Here is a 27,857-nt window from a genome sequence, read left to right on the forward strand (position 1 = left end):
GAGTGTCTGACTCTTGATTTTGGTTCAGGTCATGATCTCGCCCTTGTGGGATCGAGCTCTGCATCAGACTCCACACTGACAATGCAGAGCCTGCCTGGGATTCTCTCTCTCTCTCTCTCTCTCTCCTTCTCTATCTGCCCCTCCCCCTCCCCTGTGTGTGTTGTGTGTGTGTGCGTGTGTGTGTGTGTAATTAGTATTAGAATTACCATACGGTCCAGTGGCCCCACCTCTGGGTGCATATGCAGGATCGAGAGCAGGGGCCAAGGGATATTTACACACCCATGTTCGTAGCAGTATTATTCACGATAGCCAGGTAAAAAGCAGCCCAAGTGTCCCTCAACAGCTGAACAGATAAACGAAATGTGTTCTAACCCATCATGGAGTATTATTCAGCCTTAAAAAGGGCAGAAATTCTGACACATGCCGCCACACGGATGAACCCTGAGGACGTTATGGCCGATTGAAAGGATTCCACTTATATGAGGTCTCTAAAGTAGTCAAATTCCTGGAGACAGGAAGTACAACAGTGGTTTCCGGGGCTGGGGGGAGGGGGAAATGGGGGGTGTTTCCTTAACGGGAACCGCTTTAAGTTCTGCAACTTGAAAAGAGTTGTTCCTGTTTACCGCAAGCCCAAAATAATCCTGCACTTGGATGTTTACAAAATAACCAGTAGGCCACCAGGACACATAGCGAAGTCACAGATGCCTGCAGCTCTGCACCCCACGGGGACAGCACCGTCGTCTAGGGAGGAAGTGGTACCATGGGTGGGGGCCCTGTCACCGGATTGACCTGGTCAGGCTCATCTGTCGTGTTTCCAGCTCCCCCAACACAGATGTTCACTAAGCATTTGGGGAATGGATGAATGAATGAATGGTTCCTGCCTTCACTTCACCCAACATCCCTTCTTTCCTTCTACCCCGGATGTTCGCAGACCTCAAGAGTCCTCCACCTTGCAGGACCGACCACTCGAGGGTCTGGGTGAGGCTCTGACCCTCCAGGTGTAGACAGCAGTTGACTAGCTCCCTGGTGTAGACAGCACTGCTCAGACAAGCACCTCAGCTGGGAAGATCTTAGGAGACTCACCGTGTCCCATGCCTCACATGCTCTCAGAGGTCCTGGTCCAGGCCCCGTTGGTGGAGGGAAGAGTGGAGATGGGGGGCAGGACACAGCGTTCCGCTCCTGGTCTCTCCTCCCTGGGTCTCCAGGAGAGAGTGCGGGGGGTCACCAGCACCTTGCAGATGGGAGGTGAGCTCCGCAGCGGCAGTTCCCCTTTTGTGAAATCGTGAGGTCTCGTGCTCCTCCCCAGCTTCCCGTGGGCCCCGCTCAGCCTCCCTCTGCCTTCCCTTCTTCACCCACAGGAAGCCCAGACATCTGTCTCTAAGATGTTGTTGCCTCTGCTGCTGCCCCTGTTGTGGGCAGGTGAGTGGGCGGAGGGGAGAGGGCCAGGCGGGCGGGGGCCGCTACTGACCCTCCATTCCCTGCAGGGTCCCGGGCTCAGGAGAGGAGATACTGGCTGCAGGTTCTGGAGTCGCTGGTGGTGCAGGAGGGTCTGTGCGTCTCCGTGCCCTGCAATTTCCTCTATCCCCTGAATAGTTGGAATGACTCTTACCCTGTGCATGGCTACTGGTTCCGGGAAGGGGCCAATGTAGCACAGGATGCTCCGGTGGCCACAAACAACCCAGGTCGAAAAGTGCAGAAGAAGACCCAGGGTCGATTCCGCCTCCTTGGAAACCCCCGGGACTACGACTGCTCCCTGGACATCAGAGACGCACAGAGAAGGGACTCGGGGACGTACTTCTTTAGGGTGGAGAGAGGGCCTTCTGTGAGATATAATTTCCTACAGAACCGGCTCTCTGTGCGTGTGACAGGTAAGGAGTGGGGTCAAAGAGAGGACATGCATGGGTCCTGAGGGCCCCAGGGCAGGCCCGGGAGGGGACCCCCTGATTTCAATCCTGGCTGGCCTGGTGTAGAAGCTGCTTCTGGGGGCACACGCAGGGCCTGGGTCTCTGTCTCTCTTTCTCCCTCAGCTCTCACACGGACACCTGACATCCACATCCAGGGGCCCCTAGAATCTGGCCAGCCCAAGAAGATTACCTGTAGCGTGCCCTGGGCCTGTAAGAGGGGGACGCCGCCGACCTTCTCCTGGATCGGGGATGCCCTCACCTCCCTGGGCCACAGGACACACTTCTCCTCGGTGCTCACCCTCACCCCGTGGCCCCAGGACCACGGCACCGACCTCACCTGTCGAGTGAGATTCCCCGGAGCTAACGTGAGCACAGAGAGGACCATCCAGCTCAACGTGTCCTGTGAGTGCCAGGCCAGGACGCCAGGGTCCCTGAGGACAGTGGGTGCTGGGGGTGGGGGAGGCAGGGCTTGGGTGGGATACTTGGGGAGTATTCTTGGAAGCACAGGTTCAAATGGAGAGAATACCCGCCCCCCCCCCCCCCCCCCCGCCGCTCGTGACCACCTCACAATACTGCAGGTGACCAATTATTTGTTCCTGTTCCAGATGCTCCGCAGAACCTGATCATCCGCCTCTTCAGGGGAAATAGCACAGGTGGGAGAGACCTGGGGCACAACTGATGTCTCAGAGGTCAGATAAGGGAATGTTGTAAGGGTCTGATGGAATGAAACCCCATGGCTCCTTATCCCCTCCCTGGTCCCGCCCCCTGGCCGGACTCTCTAGAATCACTGTGAGTCCTATTCCACCGTGTGCTGTCACCACGGCTGCCTCCCTCTCCCCTGACCTCTCTCCCCTCCTTGCCATCATTCCCTTTTCCTGATTCTCCGCTTCTCCTGTGACCATGACATTGCACTGTCCCACAAGGCATCTTAAATACAGCTTCCTGTTGCCAGGCTCCGGGCCTCTGGCTGCTTCCTGCGTGACCCCGTGGGTAAGCCCGTCCCCTGGTGCTTCCAGTCGTACGTCTGCCCTGAAGACCCTCACAGATCTCTGTCCCGTCCCGATCGTCCTGAGTGCACTCCCCTGCCACTGGTGGGAGGGCCTTCCTCCGGAACAACCTGAGTCAATATCCTGGAAGTCACTTTAGACATTTCTGTGCCTCGCCCAACACTCCCCATGACTCAGTGAGTTTTGCAAACTGGACTTCCTGAAAATGTCACAGTGGCTCTCTTCCTCCACCCGCACAGCAGCAGCCCCGCCTCGGGCCTCTGTCTCTCTTACCTGGACACAGTGAGACCACCTGCACCCTGGTCCAGCCTTCTCTGTTCAGTCTCTGTCCCCTCCCCGTCCTGCCCGCTGCAGTTGGGCCCAAATGCATCCCTACATGCCCCAGATCGGACCCTGTTCCTCCCCTGCTCAAAACCCTCCCATGGCTCCCCGTGGCCCTCAGAGGAAAGGCTGAGAGCATCACCTGTGTGTGAGCCTCCGAATCTTCCCTGCAAGTGGTCAGACCTACCTGTGTCCACACCTCTCCTCGGCATCACGCACCAAAGTCCACGTCCTGGGATGTTCTCTGCCAGGTCTAGACATGGCCAACTCTTGCTCAGAGGTCCATCTGCCTGTCCTGGGATCACCGGGTACCTGTCCTCACTTCCCCTGATGGGTCTTCACTCTTACTTGCCTTAGCTTGGAACACTTGTCTGCGAGACACTATATTCCACCCCCCGTGTCTGTGGAAGGACAGAGGGAGAGAAGGGGCTCCCAGTCCTGCCCTTCTGACTCTCTCTGTCCCCTAGTCCCAGAGGCCCTGGGCAATGCCACCTCTCTGCGAGTTGAGGAGGGCCAGTCCCTACGCCTGGTCTGTGACACTGACAGCCACTTCCCCGCCAGGCTGAGCTGGTCCCGGGGAAGCCTGACCCTGAGCCCCTCCCAGCCTTCAGATCCCGGGGTCCTAGTGCTGCCCCGGCTGGTCTTGGGGGATGGAGGAGAATTCACCTGCCGAGCTCAGCAGCCGTGGGGCTTCAACCACGTCTCCCTGAACCTAATTGTGCAGGGTGAGTGCACGCAGGACACCTGCATTCCGAGGTGGGGCTGTGGACAGGACCAAGGTGTGGACTTAAGGAAACTCACTCCCATCCTCTTGCCCCAGGAATCTCCTGTTCCTGCCCCCTGATATCTGGGGAGCCGTGGAACACCTGGCCTCTTGTCCTCACCCTGCTCAGAGGGGCCCTCATGGGGGCTGGCTTCCTTCTCACCTATGGCCTCACCTGGATCTATTACACCAGGTGAGAAGCCCTTTCTCAAGACGTCCCAGATTTGGGTGACCCCTTGGGTGACGTCACATTCCTTGTCCTTTCCAGAGCAAACCCTCCACGGAACTGGTCTCTCATTTCAGAACTGTGTTTTCCACCAGGTTCAGAGGCTCCAAAGAGGATAAGGCTGCAGGTTGTAAGTGAGCCCCCTTCCTCGCCGTGATGCCGATGCCTGACAGCTGAAGATCCATCCAACTGTCACATCCCGAGACTCACCCTGGCACAGCTCTTGTGGAGCACGGCGGTGCTGGATGGCGTGGCCCTGCCTCTTCTCCAGAACTAAAGTCTCTTCACCTCCGCTGCTCGAGAAGCTCCCTGGTGGTTCGGCACCAATGGCGGGAGAGGGCAAGTGAGGGGATGGATAAATCTTTGTTATTATTAATTTGAATTATGTAGCCCCTTTGTAACATTTTGCTTCTACCTTAATGTGGTTGGGATAAGCCCATAATTCAACCCCATACTATATTGTTATAAATCTCATAATATTATTATTTTTAAAACAGCGAATGTTAAAGAGATCTTTTTTCTCTCTTTTTTGATGTTTCCTTTCTTTTTTTCTTCCTTCTTTTAGAATCCAAATTAGTTAACATATAGCATAATAATAATTTCAGGAATAGAATTTAGCGATTCATCGCCTACATAGTACACTCAGTGCTCATCCCAACAGGTGCCCTCCTTAATGTCCCTTGCCCATTTAACCCCCACCCCCACCCAATACCTCACCAGCAACCCTCAGATTGTTCTCTGTATTTAAGAGTCTCCTAAGATTTGTCTCCCTTTCTGCTTTTGTCTCATTTTTGCTTCCCTTCCCTTATGTTCATCTGTTTTGTCTCTTAAAGTCCTCCTATGAGTGAAGTCATAGGATATTTGTCTTTCTATGACTGACTAATTTTGCTTAGCATAATACCCTCCAGTTCCATCCACGTAGTTACAAATGGCAAGATTCCATTCCTTTTGATTGCCGAGTAATACTCCATTGTATATATAGACCACATCTTCTTTATCCATTCATCCATCGATGGACATTTGGGCTCTTTCCATACTTTGGCTATTGTTGAGAGTGCTGCTATTAACATTGGGGTGTACGTGCCCCTTCAAAACAGCACACCTGTATCCTTTGGATAAATACCTAGTAGTGCAATTGCTGGGTCATAGGGTAGTTCTATATTTTTAATTTTTTGAGAAACCTCCATACTCTTTTCCAGAGCAGCTGCACCAGTTTGCATTCTCCACAGCAGTGCAAGAGGGTTCTTCTTTCTCCACATCCTCGCCAACATCTGTTGTTTCCTCAGTTGTTATAAAGAGATCTCTTTTATTAGAAAAAGAAACCATTTCATGTTTATCCACATATTAACCACTCGATTGCTCTTAATTTCTTTGTATACATTAAGATTTCTCTACAGCATCGCTTTCCTTGTGCCTGAAATATTTTCTTATATTTCTTGTGGCATAGGTATGCTGGTGATGAATTCTCTAAGCTCTTTTTTGTCTAAAAGCTTCTGTTTACATTAGCTTGGAAAGATATTTTTTATTGGGTAAAGAATTTTAGGATAACATTGTCTTCCCTTTCCGTTCTTCAAATTCTTTTGTTTTTCATAGTGTCTTGTGAGAATTCTGTAATTCTTATCTTTCTTTGTTTGTAGTTTGTCTTTTTCTCTGGCTGGTTTTAATATTTTCTCTTTTTCCCTGGGTTTAAATCATTTGGTTAATATATGCCTTCGGGTGTGTGTGTGTGTGTGTGTGTGTGTGTGTGTGTGTGAAGGAAGAGACAGGAAGATGGGGGGAGTGGTAAGGGGGAAAACAAAGAGAGAGAAAATATTATCCTGTTTGGAATTTGTTGAGTACCTTGGATCCGCGGATTTATAACACTGATCAAACTTGTAAAAATTGAAGCCAATATTTATTTCAATTCTTTTTTTCTATTCTTATTCTCTCATATCCTCTGGGTCTGTCCTTTTACATATGGTTATGTGGCCTGATAATATCTCTTAGGGCCCTGAACATCTGTTTGCCATTTTCCAGATTTTTTCCTCTATATTCTGCTGTTTGAACAGGATCTACTGATACATCTCCAAGTTCACCGGTCATTCTACAATGTTGAATCTGCTGTTGATCTTATTCAGTGGAACTCTCATCTCAGATAATATATTTTCTTCTTTCTTTCTTTCTTTCTTTCTTTCTTTCTTTCTTTCTTTCTTTCTTTCTTTCTTTCTTTCTTTCTTTCCTTCTTTAAAAGTTGCATTTCCTTTGGGGCGCCTGGGTGACTCAGTCGGTTAGGCGTCTGCCTCTTGATCTCAGCTCAGGTCTTGATCTCACGGTTCGTGAATTCAAGCCCTGCATTGGGCTCTGCACTCACGGTGCAGACCCTGCTTGGGATTCTGTCTCTCCTTCAGTCTGCCCCTCCCCATTTGTTCTCTCTCACTCTCTCAAAATAAGTAAATGAACTTAAAAAATTTTTTTAAGTTACATTTCCTTTCTTTTTAATCTTACACTCCTTCTCCATATAATGGTGACGTTTTCCTTTACATCCTTGAGTATATATGGCACATACTTATAATAAGCTTTTTAATGTCTTTGTCTCCTAGATCTGCCTCCTGTGTCATGTCTGACCCTGATCCCATTGGATGAATTTTTCTGTTGAGTGTCACGTGTTTATAATTCTTTGTATGTCTGGTAAGTTTTCGCTGAGTGTTGGACACTGTCAGTTTTATGTGGCTGACTGCATGCTTTTGTTGTATTTCTTTAAAAACATTGGTCTTTTTTTTTTTTTAAAGGCAGTTAGGTTACTAGCATGTTGGGCCAATATTTTTAAGACTTTTTAATTTTAGCCCCTCCTAAGATAGGTCTAGTGTTGGGCTAATTTTCTTTCACTTGAATGCCATCACCCTTTTGGAGCTTTCACTGAATACTCCATAGATTCAAGAAGGTATCTTTACTCTGGCTGGAGGGAATATACACATGTCCAAGCCCTTTGTGAGCTCTGGGAATCTTCCAACTAATAACTCTCTGGTAATTGCTCTCTCCTTAGAAATTGTTCTCATTTGGGTTCATGGGGTTTCACCCTATGCTTGTGCAGATCCAACGACTCCAGGACCTTTCATGGAGACTCTGAACCCTTTCTCCACAATACTCCTGTCTGAAACTCTGACCTACATATTTTAGCCACATCAGCTTCCTAACCTTCAAAGTCTGGCCGCTCAACTCAGTGAAATTTCAGTCCCTTTTATGGTGCCCTTACCCTTTTTCTTACTCTGCTATCTACAAACAAACTCCTCACGGAAAACCTCAGTGATTATATGGTTCACCTCATTTTTGTCCTTCTCTCAAGGATCACCATTCTTCCATGTATGAAAAGAGAAGTTTCTTGTATTTTGTTTGATATTCTAGTTGTTTACAGGAGGATAATTCTGGACCCTATGACTCTCTCATGCTCAGAAGCAGAAGTCTCCAGCAGACTGTTTGTTTGTTTATTTATTTATTTAATTTTAAAAATATCTTTATTTCTTTTTTAAATTAATTAATCAATCAATTTTTAAATTTACATCCAAGTTAGTTAGCATATAGTGCAACAATGATTTCAGGAGTAGATTCCAGTGATTCATCCCCTATGTATAACATCCAGTGCTCATCCCAACAAGTGTCTTCCTTAATGCCCCTTATACATTTAGCCATCCTCCCTCCCACAACCTCTCCAGTAAACCTCTCTTTGTTCTTCATAATTAAGAGTCTCTTATGTTTTGTCCCCCTCCCTGTTTTTATATTATTTTTGCTTCCTTTCCCTGTGATCATCTGTTCTGTGTCTTAAATTCCTCATATGAGTGAAGTCATATGATATTTGTCTTTTTCTGACTAATTTTGCTTAACATAATAGTTTCATCCACGTAGTTGCAAATGGCAAGATTTCATTCTTTTTGATTGCCGAGTAATACTCCATTGTATGTGTATACCACATCCTCTTTATCCATCCATCCATTGATGGACACTTGGGTTCTTTCCATACTTTGGCTATTGTTGATAGTGCTGCTATTAACATTGGGGTGCGTGTGTCTCTTTCAAACACTACACCTGTATCCTTTGGATAGATAACTACTAGTTCAATTGCTGGGTCGTAGGGTAGTTCTATATTTTTAATTTTTTGAGTAACCTCCATACTGTTTTCCAGAGTGGCTGCACCAGTTTGCATTCTCACCAGCAGTGCAAAAGGGTTCCTCTTTCTCCACATCTTCGCCAACATCTGTTGTTGACTGAGTTGTTAATGTTAGCCATTCTGACTGATGTGAGGGGGTATCTCATTGTGGCTTTAACTTGTATTTCCCTGATGATGAGTGATGTTGAGCATTTTTTCATGTGTCGGTTGGCCATCTGGACGTCTTTGGAGAAGTGTCTATTCATGTCTTTTTGCCCATTGCTTCACTGGATTATTTGTCTTTTGGATGTCGAGTTTGATAAGTTCTTTATAGATTTTGGATACTAACCCTTTATCTGATATGTCACTTGCAAATATCTTCTCCCATTCCGTTGGTTGCCTTTTAGTTTTACTGACTGTTTCCTTCTCTGTGCGGAACCTTTTTGTTTTGATGAGGTCCCAATAGTTCATTTTTGCTTTTGTTTCCCTTGCCTCCGGAGATGTGTTGAGTAAGAAGTTGCTGCGGCCATGATCAAACAGGTTTTTGCCAGCTTTCTCCTCTAGGATTTTGAAGGCTTCCTGTCTTCTGTTTAGGTCTTTCATCCATGTTGAGTTTCTTTTTGTGTATGGTGTAAGAAAGTGGTCCAGGTTCATTCTTCTGCATGCCGCTGTCCAGTTTTCCCAGCACCACTTGCTGAAGAGACTGTCTTTATTCCATTGGGTGTTCTTTCCTGCTTTGTCAAAGATTAGTTGGCTATGTGTTTGTGGGTCCATTTCTGAGTTCTCTCTTCTGTTCCATTGATCCTGAGTGTCTGTTTTTGTGCCAGTACCATACTGTCTTGATACTTATAGCTTTGTAATACAGCTTGACATCCAGGATTGTGTTGCCTCCAGCTTTGGTTTTCTTTTTCGGGATTGCTTTGGCTATTTGGGGTCTTTTCTGGTTCCATACAAATTTTAGGAGTGTTTGTTCTAGCTCTGTGAAGAATGCTGGTGTTATTTTGATAGGGATTGCATTGAATATGTAGATTGCTTTGGGTAGTATTGACAGTTTAACAATATTTGTTCTTCCAATCCAAGAGCTTGGAATATTTTTCCATTTTTTGGTGTGTCTTCTTCAATTTCTCTCATAAGCTTTCTATAGTTTTCAGTGTATAGACTTTTCACCCCTTTGGTTAGGTTTATTCCTAGGTCTTTTATGTTTTTTATTTATTTATTTTAAAGATTTTAATTTTTGTAAGTAATCTCTACACCCAACTCTCAACCCCAAGATTAAGAGTTACAGAATCTACTGACTGAGCCAGCCAGGTGCTCCCCCACCCCCTTGAAGTTTTAATAACTGTTTTATTAAGATACAACTTATATAACACAAAATTAATTCATTGTAAGTGTACAGTTCAATGGCTTTTTTAGTAAATTTATAGAGTTGTGTAGTCATTGTCACACATTTTTATTAGCCTAAAGAGGACCCTTGTGCCCATTTGTAATCAATACCAGTCCTTTCACAGCTCCAGGAACTCATTGATCTGCTTTCAGTCTCTAATGAACTATTTTATGAATATTTCATATACATCGAATCACATAATATAAAGTCTGTTGTGCCTGATATCTTTCACCAGACATTAGGTTTTTGAGGTCCAAACATGTTAGAGCACATGCCATTAGTTAGTGGCATTTTATTCTCAATGTTATTACATTCTATGAATATACACCACATTTCATTTATGCATTCACCAGCCGAGGGACATTTCAATCATTCCCAGTTTTGGCTTTTAAGAATAATGTTGCTGATTCCACTCCCATTCCTATTCTGGTTCAGGATGATAGAAACTCCATTCCAGTGGGATGAAGCAAGAATACAGGCGCCCTCTCCTCCAAGTCTGAAGTTGAGGGCCACGGCACCCTCCTATGAAAGGGCAGGTGGCTACCCCACTTCTCATCCCCTGCCAGCTACGTGTTGAAGACCCTAAATTCCAGGTGAACACAGCTGAGAAGTTAGAGGCTCTCTTCTTCAAGCCGCCCCCTATCCACAGGGCAGAGGCTCTACCTCTGAATACTGGTACTGGTAGGGAAGGCATGATGGATAGTATTTTCTAGAATGACAGAAATGTTTAATAGCTTGACAAGGGTTTTAGTTACATGAATAAATGCCAGCTCACCAAGTGATGTCTCTGAGCTCCCAGGGGTATCTGTTTTAGTCAGTTCAGGCCGCTATAACAAAGCACCACACACTGGGTAGCTTATGGACAACAGAAATTTATTTCTCACAGTTCTGAAGGCTGAGAAATTCAAGACCAAGACACCGACATATCCGGTGTCTTGTGAGAACACACGTCCTGGTTCACGGAGGGCTTTTCACTTGTCCTCATGTGGCAGGAGGGGTAAGGGTGCCGTCTAGGGTCTCTTTTATAAGGGCACACAAATCTCATTCAGGAAACTCTACCCTCCTAACCTAATCACCTCCCAAAGGCCGCACCTCCAAATACCATGGCACCGGGATTCGGGCCTCAGCACTTGAATGTTGGGGGGAAGATACAGCATTCAGTCCATAGCAAAGGCTAAAGCCACATTTGGTAAATATTCGTGCAGTCATTCATGTTACTCTGGATTAGGGGCGGGGTGGGGGGGGGGCTGCTGTGTGGTCATTTTGTAGCTTAGACAGTGTTCTTGTTTATGTCTGTGTTAAGAGAGGACTATGGAGAATTCTCATTCTTAGCTTGTTCCATCTCAGTCACAGAGTGGACTCGTCTGGTGTGATATCCTGTGAGATTAAAATAAAATTTTTTTTTAGGTTTTTTATTTTTGAGAGAGAGAGAAAGAGATAGAGCACGAGTGGGGAGGGGCAAAGAGAGAGGGAGACATAGAATCTGAAGCAGGCTCCAGGCTCTGAACTGTCAGCACAGAGCCCGATGCGTGGCTTGAACTTGTGAACCTCGAGATCATGACCTGAGCCAAGGTCGGATGCTTAACCGACTGAGCCACCCAAGTGTCCCATGATCATTTATATTTATTTTATTTTATTATTTTATTTTATTATGTTTTTAAATTTATATCCAAATTAGTTAGCATACAGTGCAACAATGATTTCAGGAGTAGATTCCTTAATGCCCCTTACCTATTTAGCCCATCCCCTTCTCCCACAACCCCCCCAGTAACCCTCTGTTTGTTCTCCATAATTGTCTCTTATGTTTTGTCCCCCTCCCTGTTTTTATATTATTTTTGCTTCCTTTCCCTTGTGTTCATCTGTTCTGTGTCTTAAATTCCTCATATGAGTGAAGTAATATGGTATGTCTTTCACTAATTTTGCTTAGCATAATACCCTCCAGTTCCATCCGCGTAGTTGCAAATGGCAAGATTTCATTCTTTTTGATTGCTGAGTAATACTTCATTGTATGTATATACCACATCCTCTTTATCCATTCATCCATTGATGGGCTTTTGGGCTCTTTCCATACTTTGGCTATTGTTGATAGTGCTGCTATAAACATGGGGGTGCATGTGTCCCTTCGAAACAGCATACCAGTATCCTTTGGATAAACACCTAGTAGTGCAATTGCTGGGTCGTAGGGTAGTTCTATTTTTAGTCTTTTGAGTAACCTCCATACTGTTTTCCAGAGTGGCTGCACCAGTTTGCATTCTCACCAGCAGTGCAAAAGAGATCCTCTTTCTCCGCATCCTCGCCAACATCTGTTGTTGCCTGAGTTGTTAATGTTAGCCATTCTGACTGATGTGAGGTGGTATCTCATTGTGGTTTTAACTTGTATTTCCCTGATGATGAGTGATGTTGAGCATTCTTTCATGTGTCGGTTGGCCATCAGGATGTCTTCCTTGGAGAAGTGTCTATTCACGTCTTTTGCCCATTGCTTCACTGGATTATTTGTTTTTTGGGTGTCGAGTTTGATACGTTCTTTATAGATTTTGAATACTGACCCTTTATCTGATACGTCATTTGCAAATATCTTCTCCTATTCTGTCGGTTGCTTTTTAGTTTTACTGATGATCATTTATATTTGATAGGAGAACACCGGGGCCTGGCTGTGAATGCCAGCAGGGTCTGCTTTACTCTTTATTAAAGGGGGAAAAAATGAAAATAATAGAGTAAAAAGATAGGAAGTTGAGAAGTAAATGGGGATCACATCACCGATAGACTTGGTTCTTCACGTAAAGAGCTGGCGTTTCACTTTGGAAAACGGATACTTCACACTGAGTGTCAAAACACACACCAGTGAGTAGCAACCACGTCTGATAATAAAATACTGAACCTGCAGCATTTTCCCTTTACTAGAAATTAGCGAATCCAAATGTATCCTAGATCAGTATTTCTCTCAGCATCTTGCTTTTTAATATGCCATCTTGACTTGAAGAGAAAAGGGAAGGCCCAGCTGAGGCTGCCTGTGTGTGATATTACACGACCCCAACCTAGACAGTGGGACCTGAGTAAGACCACATGCTATAGACTGGGTCCCCCCAAAACCTGTATGTTCAAACCTACCCACCAATGTGATGATGGTAAGAGGTGGTACCTTTAGGATGTGATTAGGTCATGAGGGTGGCGCCCTCATGAATGGGATTAGCGCCCTTGTGTAAAAGAGGCCCCAGAGACTCCCTTGCCCTTTCCACCACATGAGGGCATGGCGTTTTAGAAAATGGTCATCTGTGAACTAGAAAGTGGGCTCTCACCAGACATGGAATCTGCCAGCGCCTAGATCTTGGATTTCCAGCCTCCAGGACTGAGACAAGTGAGTGTTCCTTCCTTAAACCACCCAGTCTGTGGTAATTCTGTTATAGGGCTGGATGGATGCAGATAACACAGGAATGTGTTTTCTTATGCGGCCATCACATGGTGAGTGTGCCTGGGTGGGACTCCATTTGAGAATACTGTGTGAGCAGGGGCAGTACTGAAGTGTTTTAAATTTGGGGGAGGGTAGGGGCCCCTGGGCCGCTCAGTTGGTTGGGCCTCTGACTCCTGACTTTGGCTCAGGTGAGTTCGGTTCGTGAGTTCGAGCCCTGAGTTGGGCTCTGCATTGACAATGTAGAGCCTGGTTGGGATTCTCTCTCCCTGCCTCTGTCTCTGCCCCTCCTCCACTTGCTCTCTATCTCTCCCTCTCAAAATAAATAAAAATAAACTTTTAAAAAAAAATTGGGGGGGGGGGTTAGGGGCACCTGTGTGGCTCAGTCAGCTGAGTGTCTGGCTTCAGCTCAAGTCGTGATCTCATGGTTCACGGGTTTGAGCCCCATGTTGGCCTTTGGGCTGACAGGTAGGAAGCTTGCTTCCTCTCTCTCTTTCTCTCTCTCTCTTTCCGCCCCTCCCCCGCTCTCCCTTTCTCTCTCAAAAATAAATGGGGCGCCTGGGTGGCGCAGTCGGTTAAGCGTCCGACTTCAGCCAGGTCACGATCTCGCGGTCCGGGAGTTCGAGCCCCGCGTCAGGCTCTGGGCTGATGGCTCGGAGCTTGGAGCCTGTTTCCGATTCTGTGTCTCCCTCTCTCTCTGCCCCTCCCCCGTTCATGCTCTGTCTCTCTCTGTCCCAAAAATAAATAAACGTTGAAAAAAAAAAAAGAATTTGTACAAAAATAAATAAACGTTAAATTAAAAAAATAAAATAAAATTATTTTGTGGCAGGGGAAGGAAGAAGAGTGGTTCCCGTGACTGCTTTAGTAGGCTCTCCCTGGCAGAGACTGTGTTTATTGAGGTGCAGTGAAAGGAGAAGTCATAATTTCGAGGTGCAGTGAGAACGAATGCAGCCTTTTGGGAAGAGCCCCGTTTGCAAGTGTGTGAGGCAGCGGAGAAATATTCCCCGAATTCTCCAGGACCAAGACCGCACAGACCCTGGTGCCTGGGGCTCCAGAGGGGTCGGTCGGAGCTGCGGGGACGGAGCGCCTCCTGGGGGCTACGTGCGGAGCTGCAATAGAGGCAACTGAAGCCCCCGGGACAGGTCGCGTGTGGGACAAGCGGCAGGAAGAGGCTGGTGTGTGTGCGTGTTGGGGGGCTGGTTTGTCTAAGATGCCCCCTTCCCCAGATAAAGGCTCCTCACCACCCTCAGGGCCTCCACTACAGCCAGACCTGGACTCTTCATCCTGCACTGGGACCCCCCCGCCCCCGCATGGCTCTGGTCCTCAGGTCCACATCCCTGCACCCTCCTGGGGCAGAATCCTGAACTAATTACCTCTCTCTCTCTCCCCTCCCCAACCTCTCCTGCCCCTTTACCTACCCCCCCACCCCCACCCATCCACCTATCTACCTTTGACCCCATTGTGAGTTCAGGGGCGGAGGGAGCCTGAGCCCATGCTCAACATCTATTAATGAAAAGAGAGGGGAGGCTTGCAGGGATGGGTGTTTGTTCTAAAGGAATCTGTTCAGGGATGCCTTGGGGGCTCAGTCAGTTGATTTCTGCTGTGGTCAAGATGAGTTCAAGACCTAGGTGAGGCTCTGTGCTGACAGCCCGGAGCCTGCTTGGGATTCTCTCTCTCCCTCCCTCTCTGCCCCTCACCGGCTGGCTCTCCTTCTCCCAAAAATAAACATTTTCTTTTTTTAACGTTTATTTATTTTTGAGAGCGAGAGAGAGACAGAGTACAAGAAGGGATGGGGCAGAGAGAGAAGGAGGGAGACCCAGAATCTGACGCAGGGTCCAAGCTCCAAGCTGTCAGCACAGAGCTTGGTGCCAGGCTCAAACTCACAAACTGGGAGATCGTGACCTCAGCCGAAGTCAGACGCTCAACAGAAGGAGCCACCCAGGTGCTCCTAAAATAAACATTTTTTTAAATTTATTTTTCTTAATTTTTTTAATGTTTATTTATTTCTGAGAGAGAGACAGAGCATGAATGGGGGAGGGTCAGAGAGAGAGGGATACACAGAATCTGAAGCAGGCTCCAGGCTCTGAGCTGTCAGCACAGAGCCCGATGGGGGGCTCGAACTCACAGACTGTGAGATCAGGACCTGAGTCGAAGTCAGAAGCTCAACCGACTGAGCCACCCAGGCGCCCCTGAACATTTTTTTTTATTTTTTTTTCAATGTTTATTTATTTTTGGGACAGAGAGAGACAGAGCATGAACGGGGGAGGGGCAGAGAGAGAGGGAGACACAGAATCGGAAACAGGCTCCAGGCTCCGAGCCATCAGCCCAGAGCCTGACGCGGGGCTCGAACTCACGGACTGCGAGATCATGACCTGGCTAAAGTCAGACGCTCAACCGACTGCGCCACCCAGACGCCCCTAAACATTTTTTTTAAATAAAGGAATACTTTCAGAAAAAATATGAACATTCTTTGGCCCAAAAAAGATTCTCGTGGCCTCAGCAAGCTGCTTGGCCCTTGTCTGGCCAAGGCTGGGGGATGGGCAGAGGTGATCTGGTCACACTGAGGAAGGGTGGAGAATTCTGAGGGGGCCCCAAGAAGCCACAGGAAATTCAGAAGGGTGTGGGGGTGGGGAAATGTTGGGGACAACTCTGAACTGAGAACAGTGGGAGGGGCAGCCATGGGAAGAGCATTCCTGGAAGTGACAACCCCAAGTGTCACACATCACTGTCCCCCAAGTGGGAACAAACTTAGTAAATGTGAGAAACAGAGCTGGGATCACTGGTGGAATGCAAAAGCAAAGCAAAAGAGGGTTCAAAGTGAGTTTGGGGAGGTCATCGGGAGACAGGGTGAGCAGTTTGGATTTTCTCCTAAATATAACAGGACACCACTGCAACTTTTAAGTAAGAGAGGGACTCGGTCTGATTTATATTTGAAAACATTTTTTAATGTTTATTTATTTCTGAGAGAGAGAAAGAGAGAGCACGGCAGCAGGGGAGGGGCAGAGAGAGAGAGAGGGAGACACAGAATTGGAAGCAGGCTCCAGGCTTCGAGCTGTCAGCACAGAGCTTAATTCGGGGCTCGAACTCACGAACCACGAGATCATGACCTGAGTTGAAGTCAGATGGGTAACTGACTGAGTCACCCAGGTGTCCCTAATTGAAAAGTAACTCTGGCTGCTGTGTTGACAAGGCACCATGGAGAGAGCAAACTAGAAGCAGGAATAATCAATCAGTCACTGCTGTCCTACAGATGAGCGAGGGTGATGGGTTGGACCCAGGAAGTGACTCTCCATTGAGGGTGATTCTGCCATCCAGGGGACAGGTGGCAATGTCTGGAGTGTTTTTAGTTGTCACAGCTAGGGTGGACGGGGTGCTACTGGCATCTGAAGGCTGGAGGCCAGGGCTACTGATGAACATCCTGCCAGGGACCCCACCCCTCAGGAACTATTTGACTCAAAATGTCAGTAGTGCTGGTCAGCCTGGGTGGCTCAGTCTGTTGAGCATCCAACTCTTGATTTCGGCTCAGGTCATGATCTCATAGTCATGAGATTGAGCTCCAAGTGGGGGCTGCTTGAGATTCTCTCTCCGTTTCCCTTTGCCTTTCCCCTGTGCTCGCTCTCTAAATTTTTTTTTTTTTAATTTTTGAGAGAGAGAGAGAGAGAGAGAGAGAGAGAAGCAAGGGAGGGGCAGAGACAGAGGGAGAGAGAGGATCCTAAGCAGGCTCCCGTGCTGTCAGTGTGGAGTCCAACACAGGGCTCTTCCCACAAATTGCGAAATCATGACCTGAGCCCAAATGAAGTGTCAGATGCTTAGCCAACTGAGCCACCCAGGCAACTGCCCCAAATTGAAAAAAAAAAAAAAAAAGTGTCAGTGATGCTAAGATTGAGACATCTTGGATGAGAGTAATGAATGGTAGTGGGGTGGGGATAAGTGGACGGAATTTTTTTAATACCTAAGAAGTTGAGCTGATGGGTCTTGTGGGTAATTGTACATGGGAGTAAAGAAAGTAAAGAAAGTAAAGGAAGCCGTCAGGCCAATGCTCAGGTGTGGGCAGGGCTTGGTGCCGCATAATATTTAGAGAGATGAAAAGCAGGCTTGTGGTGAGAAATAGTGCTGCATGATGCATGTTAAGCTTGAAATGCACACTGCAGATTCCTGAGTAGGTGTCTAATAGACAGGAAAGGGTCAGGGCTGAGATACAATTTACACTTATCAGCTCGTTTATTGTTGTGTTTTGTGGTTATCTATTTTGGCTTGCTTTTTATTTTTATTTTTGAAAGAGAGAGATAAAGAGAGTGAGCTGGGGAGAGGAACAGAGGGAAGGAGAGAGAGAGAATCCCAGGCAGTTTCCATGCTCAGCATGGAGCCCAACACAGAGCTCAATCCCATGATCGTGAGATCATGACCTGAGCTGAAATCAAGAGTCAGACCTGGGTGCCTGGGTGGCTCAGTCATTTAAGTGTCTGACTTTAGCTCAGGTCATGATCTCATGGTTCGTGGGTTTGAGCCCAGCATCAGGCTCTGTGCTGACAGCTCGGAGTCTGGAGTCTGCTTCCGATTTTGTGTCTCCCTCTCTCTCTGCTCATGCTCTCTGTGTCTCTTTCTCTCAAAAATAATTTAAAAAAGGGGCACCTGGGTGGCTCAGTCGGCTAAGCATCTGACTTCGGCCCAGGTCATGATCTCACCACTCGTGAGTTTGAGCCCGCATCAGGCTCTCTACGGTCAGCATGGAGCCCGCTTTGGTTCCTGTCTCCCTCTCTCTCTGCACCCGTCCCCCCAGCTTATGCTTTCTCACTGTCTCAAAAATAAACAAAAACATTAAAATAATAATAATTTTTAAAAAAAGAGTCAGACACTGAACTGGCTGAGCCACCCAGGCGTTTAACTTCATTTTGAAGAAATTTTAGACTCACAGGAGTTGCAAAGAAACGTACAGGGACATCCTGTGGACTCAAATCTCCCCCCTCCTCCGTGTTATCATCTTCCACAACTAAGTACAATCTGAAAATCAAGGAATTGTCTGCACACAATCAGGGCAAGCCCATGTCAAGACCCAGGCCTCCCTCCTCTGTGGGAGGCCCCTCCTCTGTGAGCTCCATGCTGTGATATCTCTAGACAAGAGCCTCCCCTGGGAAAAGGGACCCTGGCTCTCCCCTGATAGAGCCCAGGTTGGGCAGTGGGGACCCGGATCAGAGTGCAGAAGGAGGTGGGTATTAGGGGCTGGATTGTGCCCCCTTTGCCCCGTTCATATGTTGAAGCCTTAACTCCAGTACCTGCGAATGTGACTGTATGTGGAGATAGGGCCTTTAAATGGGTAATTCAGTTAAAGCAAGGCCATAGAGCAAGCTCAAATCCAGTAGGCTGGTGTCCTTCTTCTTTTTTTTTTTTTTTTTATGTTTATCTATTTTGAGAGAGAGTGCAAGCAGGGAGGAGGCAGAGAGAGAGGGAGAGAGAAAGCATCCCAAGCAGGCTCCGTGCTGCCAGCCCAGAGCCTGACTTGGGGCTCGATCTCACAAACTGTGAAATCATGACCTGAGCTGAGATCAAGAGTTGGCCGACTGAACCACCCAGGCGCCCCAGGACTGGTGTCCTTCTACGAAGAGATCAGGACACAGGCACACAAAGAGAGATGGCCATGTGAGAGCTCAGTGGGAAGATGATGTCTACACCCCAGGGAGAGAGACCTGGGAAGCAACCAACCTGTTCTTCCAGCCCTACTGACAACCTTCATCTTGGACTCCAGCCTCCGAACTGCGGGCAAGATGTTTTCTGTCATTTGAGCTGTTCTGTCTGTGGTGCTTTGTTACGGCAGCCCAAGCACGTGACACGAGAGCAAGGACAGAGGTGGCCACAGGCCACCTCCTCCAGGAGGCCTCTTCTGGTTCCCCAGGAAGAAGTGACCACGCCTTTGTCGTGAACATCTGTCCCAGCATCGGCTGGGGGGTGGCAGTGAGGGGAAGCAGTTACGAGCACTTCAGTGCTTTTCCATTTCTCAGAAGCTTCATTTACCAAACTGGGTCCCCTTGAGGGCAGACACCGTGACTGATTTGCCTGTGTCCTCAGGAGGCCGCGTGGCACCTGCACACATCAGGTCCCAGGCACGGAGGTTGACTGTGGGGGCAGGTGCTCCCATCACAACAGGTATTACCAGCAGGTGCATCCAACCTTAGGACAGAAGAAGAAGGGGAGCTTGAGAGGTGGACTGAGGTCTTGGCATGGGTGCTTCCGGTGGACCTGGGGGCGGAAATCAGCGAGCCCTCCCAGTGAGGAGGAAGGGGTGGGACTGACACCAGCCTAGGGGTACCAGATTTGGCAAATAAAAACACAAAGGCGCCCAGTTAAATTTGCATTTCGGATATGAACGCCGAATAATTTTAGTATAACAATGTCCCGTTGTGATATGCGGGACATACTTCTAAAAAAAAAAAAAAATCATTCATCGTTTAACTGAAAGTCAACTTTAACTGGGGCACCTGGGTGGCCCAGTCGGTTAAGTGTCTGGCTTCAACTAGGGTCATGATGGCACGGTTCGTGAGTTGGAGCCCCTGATGGGGCTTTCTGCCGTCAGCACAGAGCCCGCTCCAGATCCTTTGTCCCCCTCTCTCTCTGGTCCTCCCCTGCTCTCTAAAGTCAACTTTAACTGGAGATTCTGAATTTTAACTGGCAAGACCCGTCAGCCCCCCACCCCCCACAACCCCCTTCCTGCATCCACTCTTGCTGTTCCCCACTGCCCTCCTTCCCCAGGGGCCCCCGTCTGAAGAAAGGCTCATTGTACACTTTCACTTCTGCTTCCTCAGCCACCTAAGGCCCAGCGGGAGAGCTCCGACCCTCCACCCACCCAGCCCCCATGGCCTCACCCACCTTCCACTCCCTCCCCCCCCCAGGGGACCCCCAGAAGGACCAGCTCTGCCATCCGGAGCACCCGGCAGCCTCCCCCCGCCCCGCCCCACCCCCCAGGAAAGATTCAGAGTCCTAGTGGGTGAGGTGGGGCTGGAGAGTGACAAGATGGGGCGGGGGGTGGGGGGGGGGAGGGGGGCGGGAGCGAGTGGGGGTGGGGCTCAGGACCGGTCACCTGGCCCCGGGTACAGCTTTCGCAACTGGCGGTTCCCCTTCCTCAGTGGAGGCGTCTGGGGGACGAGCCTGTGTGAGGGCAGGTCCAAGTGCACCCTCGTGCAGAGATGGCCCTGTCACTGCTGTTGGCCCTGCTGTGGGGTGGTGAGTGGGCCACGGGGCCAGAAGGGGCCTGGGTGGGGGCGCAGGCTGGGCTTGCAGCTTGAGCCCTCTGTCTCCTTCAGGGTCTCAGGCTCAGGCCCCAGGATTCTCCCTGCAAGTGCAGAGCGTGGTGATGGTGCAGGAGGGCCTGTGTGTGCACGTGCCCTGCACCCTCTCCTACCCCCGGATAGGCTGGACGGAGGACACCCCCGCCCTCGGCTCCTGGTTCGTGGTCGGGACAGACACGAACAAGGGAAGACCGGTGGCCACAAACAAGCAGGATCAAGAGCACGGTGGCTCCGGGGGCCGGTTCCAGCTCACTGGGGATCCCCGGAACCGCAGCTGCTCCTTGCTGATCAGAGACGCCCAGGCGGAGGACTCGGCACAGTACTTCTTTCGGGTGGAGAGAGGCAGTTACGTGCGGTACAATTTCGTGGAAAGCCCTCTCTATCTGGAAGTGACAGGTATGGACCGGGCTCCAGCAGGACTGGGCGGGAAACTCTCCTCCTCCCTGCCGTTCCCCAACCCCCCCCCCACACACACACACTGTGGGGAGCAGATCAGGGGTCACCCCTGCAGCACCCCCTCCCAGGGCTAGGATTGTGCCCTCTCTTTGCCCCAGCCCTGACACAGAAGCCCGATGTCTACGTCCCAGAGACCCTGGAAGCAGGGCGCCAGGCGACACTCATCTGTGTGTTTAACTGGGCCTTTGAGGAATGTCCAGCCCCTACTTTCTCCTGGATGGGGGCCGCCGTCACCACCCCAGGGCCCGGACGCAAATCCTCCTACTTCTCAGTGCTTTCTCTCACACCGAGACCCCAGGACCACGGCACCCACCTCACGTGCCGGGTAGACTTCTCCAGAAAGGGCGTGAGCACAGAGACAACCGTTCGACTTAACATCACCCGTGAGTCTGGTGGCCAGGGCATCAGGGTGTGCAGACGGGCACGGCGGGATGTGGCCGGCGGGGCATCCAGACAGGTCGGTGGGGAGTCGCATCACGCTGCCTCGGCCCTGGGAGGGGCTTGGGGACGCCATCCGCTCCCCAGCCACAAGCATCTTTGACACCAGTTTGTCACTTGCCTCCCGGAGGATATCACGCTTTCTTTTCCCCCGAGGGGGTTCCCTCTTACTGCCAGGAGCCCCACGGTCCTCCCCCAAGCCAGGTCTCAATCTTGTTGCAGATGTCCCCAAAGACCTAGTTATCAGCGTTTCCAGAGCCAAGGCATCAGGTACGTATTGAGGGCCTGGGAGGGTGGGGCTGGTCCTCTGCGGAGGGTGGAGGCGAGGGAGACTCTGTTCCTCCTTCAGCTTCTCTCTCTCTCTCCCGGCTTCTGTCTCTGCAGCCCCGGAGCCCCAGGGAGACAGCCCACATCTGGAAGTCCAGAAAGGCCAGTTCCTGCAGCTGGTCTGTGCTTCCGAGAGCCAGTCCCCTGCCACCCTGAGCTGGGCCCTGGAGGACAGAATCCTTTCTTGGTCTCACCCCTGGACCCCCGGCCCCCTGGCTCTGGTGCTGACCCGGGTGATGCCTGGGGATTCAGGCTGCTACACCTGCCGAGCGGAGAACGGGCGTGGCTCCCAGAGCCTCACCCTGAACCTCTCCGTGCAGTGTGAGTGCGACCATCAGGAGCCTGGTTTCCAGAAAGGGAGAAGGAAGAGGGGGGCTGGGGCTGGGGGGCAGGGCCCCGGAGCTCGAAAGGGACCTGGAACCCCAGGCCGAGGGGGCTAACAATTCTGATTCCAACTCCAACATGGGTTTTCCACCACACCACCAAACAATTCTCTGATGCCCGCTGGGTGTTCTGCAACTCAACTCGGTTGAACACTGTCTACCTTGTGGTGGTGGCAGATCTCACAGGTGAAGGGCTCGGTCCCGCAAGGTCCCCCCCGCTCCTTGGGCCCCCACCTCAGAGGCCAGTCACAAGCCAAGTTGACCAACTGGCTCTAGGTCGGAGTTTCCCATGACCCCCCCACCCCCACCTTGAATTCAATTGATTTGATAAAATGGGGCACAGAACTCAGAGGAACATTGCACTTACTGGATGGGGGGTTATTATAAAATGATACAACAGCAGACAGAAGAGATGAGTGGGGGGCAAGGCCGTTGCCCGCGTACCAGTATGGAGGCTCTTCAAACCCCATTCTCTTGGGTTTTTATGGAGGCTTCAACACGGAGGCAGGATTGACCAAAGTTTTGGCCACTGCCGTCCGATCCCACCTGCAATCGCTCTCCCTTCCCCGGAAGTCAGGGCAGGGATGGAAAGTCCCAAAGCTTCCGTCACCGTCACCGAGGTTGGTTCTCTGGCCACCAGCCACCCCCCCCCCCCAGGTGCTTTCCAACGGTCACCTCATTTACATCAACCCAGTTGTGGTTTGAAAGGGGTTTGTTATGAATATCAAGACACCTTTATCGCTCTTGTCTTTTAGGAAATTCCAAGGGTTTTAGGAACTCTGTGCCAGGAAGGGGAGAGATATGTATATTTATTTAATTTTTTTAAGTTTATTTATTTTGAGAGAGTGTGTGCGTGCGTGTGTGTGTGTGTGTGTGAGCAGGGGAAGGGCAGAGACAGAAGGAGACAGAGAATCCCAAGCAGGCTCCATGCTGTCGGCGGAGAGCCCGATGTGGGGCTTGAACTCACAAACCGTGAGCTCACGACCTGACCCAAAACCAAGAGGCAGACACTTAACTGACCGAGCCGCTCAGGTGCCCTTAAATATTTTATTATAAATCACAAGCATAGAGACCAGCCCTTCTTACCAGTCTGTTCCCTTGGGCCACTCAGTGGAGAATCAGTCACTAGGTGATTCCATGCTCGGCCGGCAGCCCTGCCCTCTTTGTCTCCAAGGACCGTTCTCTGCCCTGAGGGAACCCCCCCCTCCCCACCCTTCTAGAGCCGGCACCCTGTCTCTGTTTCAGATGCCCCAGAGAACCTAAGAGTGATGGCGCTACAAGCAAACAGGACAGGTATGAAGGGGGACAGAGAACCTGGGCCTCTCGGTGCCACACTGGGGGCCTCGGCGTCTGGAATGCTGCCATGCAAAAGGGTCCCTGTGCCCTCAGCTGAGCCTCTGAGCTTGCCTCTTCCTTCCCGCAGTCCTGGAAAACCTTGGGAATGGCACGTCCCTCCCAGCCCTGGAGGGCCAAAGCTTGCGTCTGCTCTGTGTCGCCCACAGCAACCCCCCAGCCCAGCTGAGCTGGGCCCTGCGGGGACAGACTCTGGGCCCCTCCCAGCCCGCAGACCCCGGGATCCTGGAGCTGCCTCAGATACAAACGGAGCATGAAGGAGTCCTCACCTGCCGAGCTCAGAACTCGCTGGGCTCCCAGCACGTCTCCCTGCTTCTGTCTGTGGTCTGTGAGTGTGGGGACCCCCGGGGGCGAGACGCCCGGGACCTGGGGAGCAGAGGCGCCGCTGACCCTGCCCCTCCCCCCCTGCAGGCCCCCCGCGGCTGCTCGGCCCCTCCTGCTCCTGGGAGGGCGAGGCGCTGGGCTGCACCTGCTCCTCCCGAGCCCGGCCGGCCCCCACCCTGCGCTGGCGGCTGGGGGAGGGGCTGCTGGAGGGGAACCACAGCGACGCTTCCTTGACCGTCACCTCCAGCTCCGAGGGGCCCTGGGCCAACAGCTCCCTGAGCCTCAGGGGACCGCTGGGCTCTGGCCTCAGACTCAGCTGCGAGGCCCGGAATGCACATGGGGAACAGAGCGCCGCGGTCCTGCTGTTGCCAGGTCTGCGGGCCAGCTGGAGGCCCCACCCCCACCCCCGACGAGTGGAGGCTGAGTGGGGGCAGGGGCAAGGTCCTGTGGTTGGAGCAGGACCTGGGAAGGTGCACGTGGCACCTGCGGCTGGGAACGCAGAGGGCAATCCAAATTGGAAGGCCTGTCGCCTGGGTCCGGGGCGCAGAGGGGTTTCCAAAACTTGGACAGAAGGGGTTGCAGATAAAACTCCTGGAATGGGAGCTGGAACCTGAGCGCCCGGTGGCAGGTGGGCGTGAGGCCCCACGTTAACGGGGGAGGCTCAGAGCTGGCTGACCGTCTCCTTGCACAGATAAGAAGGGACTCCTCTCAAAGGCGTTGGGTGGCGGAATATTTCTGGGAATGGGCATCACGACGCTCCTTTTCCTCTGCCTCATCCTGGTCACGTGAGTTGGGAGCCGGCGCGATGGGGTGTGGGATCCGGGGCTGGGGACCGGGGAGGTGCCAGGGCGCACAATCAAGGGGCTTGTTCCCCGGGCAGGAAGACTCTGAGGAAGAAACAGGCCCAGGCAGGGACTCCGGCCCACGCAGGGACTCCGGACCAGGCAGGGGCTCCGCCCCAGGCAGGGGCTCCGCTGAAGCCCAAGGCCACGCGGAGAAGCACGATCCTGGACTACATCAACGTGGTCCCCAATCCTGGTCCCCTGGTGAGTGGCTCCGTGTGCTGCCTCTACTTTCCCTGCTCAGACTCCCGGCCCTCGCCCTCGCCCCTCCCCTGCCCTGTCCCAATCCTTTTCCCCCAAGGGACATCAAGGTGGAAAAGGTATGGGTGTTGGATTTGAGTCCTGTGAGATCTTGACCAAATCACTCGCTCTCTCTGAGCCTCCATTTCTTCCTCTGCTTCCTTCGAGAGCTGGTTTGAGGATGAGAACACATCATGCACTTGCTCAAAATGTAGCGGCTTGCCCGTTCTTATCACCCCGATGAGGTTACTAATTCTAATTAATGATGTGATCATTCTTAATATCATGGAGAGTCCGTGTATTTAGTGATTAAGAGCACGGCTCTGAAGTCAGCTCGTCCGGGTACAATCTTGGTTTTATCGCGGTGTGTTCTTGGACAAGTCTCTTAACTTCTCTGTGCCTTAGTTTAAAATGGGGGAAATGGGGCGCCTGGGTGGCTCAGTCCTTAAGAGTCTGACCTCAGCTCAGGTCATGATCTCATGGTCTGTGAGTTTGGGCCCTGCATCGGGCTCTGTGCTGACAGCTCAGAGCCTGGAGCCTACTTCGGATTCTGTGCCTCCCTCTCTCTCTGCCCCTCCCCTGCTTGCACTCACTCTCTCTCTCTCTCTCTCTCTCAAAAATAAACATTAAAAAAAATTTTTTTAAAGAAAATGGGAGAAATAGTAGTATCTATTACCTAGGATCATTCTAAGTACTCACTATGCTCATGGTACCTGTAAACATTTAGAATAGCAGCCGGCACCTAGTAAGTGTTCTACAAATGCCGGATAGTTTTAGGAGAGAACATTTATTTGTTTATTTACTTATTTATTTTTATTTTTACTTTTTTTAAGTTTATTTAGAGGGGAGGTGCGCATGCGCACAAGCAGGGGAGGGGCAGAGAGAGAGAGAGAGAGAGAGAGAGAGAATCCCAAGCAGGCTCCCTGCTGTCAGCACAAAGCCTGATGCGGGGCTCGAACCCACATCAGATCATGACCTGAGCCGAAACCAACCGGCCCCCCCCCCCCAGGCGCCCCCAGGAGAGAACATTTGTATGCTGATGACTCCAAAACTTGCATCTCTCAAACTCACCCTTGACCTTTAGACTCCTATCCAACGGTCCGGGCGGCATGTCTGTTCGAGTGTCTAACAGGCGTCTCAGATTTAGCCCATCCGAGTCGAATTTAGGACTAACTCCACTGCTTATGCTCTCCACGCGGCCCGGCTCGGCAAACAGCACCACGTCCGCCCGGCTGCCTAAGCCCGTCTTTCGCTCCTCTGTCCTCCACCACCCCAGGATCAACCCATTAGCAAGACCCCTTCCAAATACACCCAAACCGCCCCTGCCGGTTCTGCCACTTCCTGTGTGTGTCCCCCTGCTTCCGCTCTCCCCGCCCCGGCTCTCTTTCCGTGTGCATGGTATCCTTTAAAAACCCAAATAGGGAGGCCCCTGGGTGGCTCAGTCGGTTAAGCGTCTGAGTCCTGATTTCAGCTCATCATGATCTCACCTTTGGTGAGTTTGAGCCCAGCATCAGGCCCTGTGCTGACGGTGCAGAGCCTGCTTGGGCTTCTCTCTCTCTCCCTCTCTCTGCCCCTCCCCTTCTCTCTCTCTTTAAATAAACTTAAAAAAAAAGAAACCCCAAATAGGGACAACTAACCCCCGTGGAATACTACTCAGCCATCAAAAGGAACAAATGATTGAAAGAAGCTACTGGTTGAAAAAACCTTAGAGACAAAAAAAAAAAAAAAAGAAAGAAAGAAAAGAAAAATGCCGATCTCCAATGGTCACGTATGCAGGATTCCATGTTTATAACACCCTGCAAACGATCAGATTGTAGAGACAGAGGACAGATTAGTAGTGGCCAGGGTTAGGGACGGGAGGGCAGTGAGGACTAGACAGGAGCAGCAGGTGGGGAGAGCTTTGTGGGGAGGAACAGTTCTGTGTCTTGACTGTGCTGTGGGCTGCACGGATCCGCCTGTGTGTGTTCGCTCTGGCTGCCATAGCAAAGGACTGCAGCCCGGGTGACTTAAGCCACAGACATTGTTTATTGTTTGTTCCTGCCCCAAGATGTAATCCTAGTTCTTTTTTTTTTTTTTTAATTTTTTAATGTTTATTTATTTTTGAGAGAGAGAGAGAGAGAGAGAGAGAGAGAGCCAGCAGGGGAGGGTCAGAGAGAGAGAGGGAGACCCAGAATCCGAAGCAGGCTCCAGGCTCTGAGCTGTCAGCACAGGGCCCGAGGCGGGGCTTGAACTCACAAACCGTGAGATCATGACCTGAGCCCATGTCGGTCGCTTAACTGACTAAGCCACCCAGGCGCCCCAATCCCAGTTCTTAATTAGTGTCTGGTGCATGGTGAGCTCTCGAGTATTTGTGGAAGGAGGGAGGGAAGGAAGGAAGGAAGGAAGGAAGGAAGGAAGGAAGGAAGGAAGGAAGGAGAGGGAGAGAAGGAGGGGAGGGAGGGAAGGGAGGAAGGAGGGGAAAGAGAGAGGGAGGAAGGAGAGGAGGGAGGGAAGGAAGGGGGAGGGAGGGAGGAAAGAGGGGAGGCGGGAAGGAAGAATAGAAGGAGGGAAGGAAGCCTGGTTGTTCCTCTCCCAGGCTCGCAATCGCAATGGGAGCCAGAACCGGAAGGCCATGCCGAGCAGCCCTTCCCAGGCCTCTCCTCCAGGCGCTCCCTCCCAGGAATGTAAGAAAAACCAGAAGGAGCTACATGCTGCTCCCCACACTTGTCCAGGACCCAGATCATCCACGCAAGCCTCAGAATCAGAGAGTAACCAAGAGAATCTCCATTATGCCGCCCTCACCTTCTCGGGCCTCAGACCCTGGGACACCCGGGAGTCCAAGGACACAGGCCCGGAGTACGAGGACATCAAGTTTCACTGACGGTCTCCCGGGCTGCAGGGCTGGGATCCGGGGTAGGCGGAATGGAGAGGGTGAGGAAGACAAGCATCCTCTCTCTCTCTCTCTCTCTCTCTCTCTCTCTCTCTCTCTGTCTCCCTCACCCTCTTGGTCTCCAAGCATGGGTCCTCCCATTCCAGACCCGATCATTTGGAAAAGCTAGACGCATCTCTCTGGATGCACTATTCTGAGAGGCAAGAGAAATCTT

At 50.7% G+C, this 27,857-nt stretch overlaps 1 protein-coding gene across 10 annotated transcripts in view; it reads left to right on the plus strand.

Annotated features, from left to right (window-relative positions):
- The first annotated feature begins 550 nt into the window (after positions 1-550).
- The window catches only part of LOC101094969 (sialic acid-binding Ig-like lectin 10), a 28,269-nt gene continuing 962 nt past the window's right edge, over positions 551-27,857 (plus strand). For 2 of the 10 annotated variants that reach the window (XM_019818517.3, XM_019818518.3), the window contains exons 1-11: positions 20,203-20,346; positions 20,427-20,807; positions 20,966-21,250; positions 21,528-21,575; positions 21,690-21,953; positions 23,261-23,308; positions 23,439-23,696; positions 23,780-24,064; positions 24,384-24,477; positions 24,573-24,738; positions 27,350-27,666. In XM_019818517.3, coding sequence (XP_019674076.3) covers positions 20,310-20,346; positions 20,427-20,807; positions 20,966-21,250; positions 21,528-21,575; positions 21,690-21,953; positions 23,261-23,308; positions 23,439-23,696; positions 23,780-24,064; positions 24,384-24,477; positions 24,573-24,738; positions 27,350-27,634 — 2,151 coding nt within the window. In that variant the 5' untranslated portion in view covers positions 20,203-20,309 and the 3' untranslated portion in view covers positions 27,635-27,666. Of the gene's footprint in view, positions 1,420-1,484; positions 1,869-2,027; positions 2,307-2,509; positions 2,558-3,699; positions 3,958-4,052; positions 4,189-4,316; positions 4,734-20,196; positions 20,347-20,426; positions 20,808-20,965; positions 21,251-21,527; positions 21,576-21,689; positions 21,954-23,260; positions 23,309-23,438; positions 23,697-23,779; positions 24,065-24,383; positions 24,478-24,572; positions 24,739-27,349; positions 27,685-27,857 lie in introns of those variants that run through there. The other 8 variants (XR_002149516.3, XR_002149517.3, XM_011289724.4 and 5 more) reach the window with 7 other exon arrangements.

This window comes from Felis catus, chromosome E2 (genome assembly GCF_018350175.1).
Source record: "Felis catus isolate Fca126 chromosome E2, F.catus_Fca126_mat1.0, whole genome shotgun sequence".
In the NCBI taxonomy this organism is placed as follows: Eukaryota; Metazoa; Chordata; class Mammalia; order Carnivora; family Felidae; genus Felis; species Felis catus.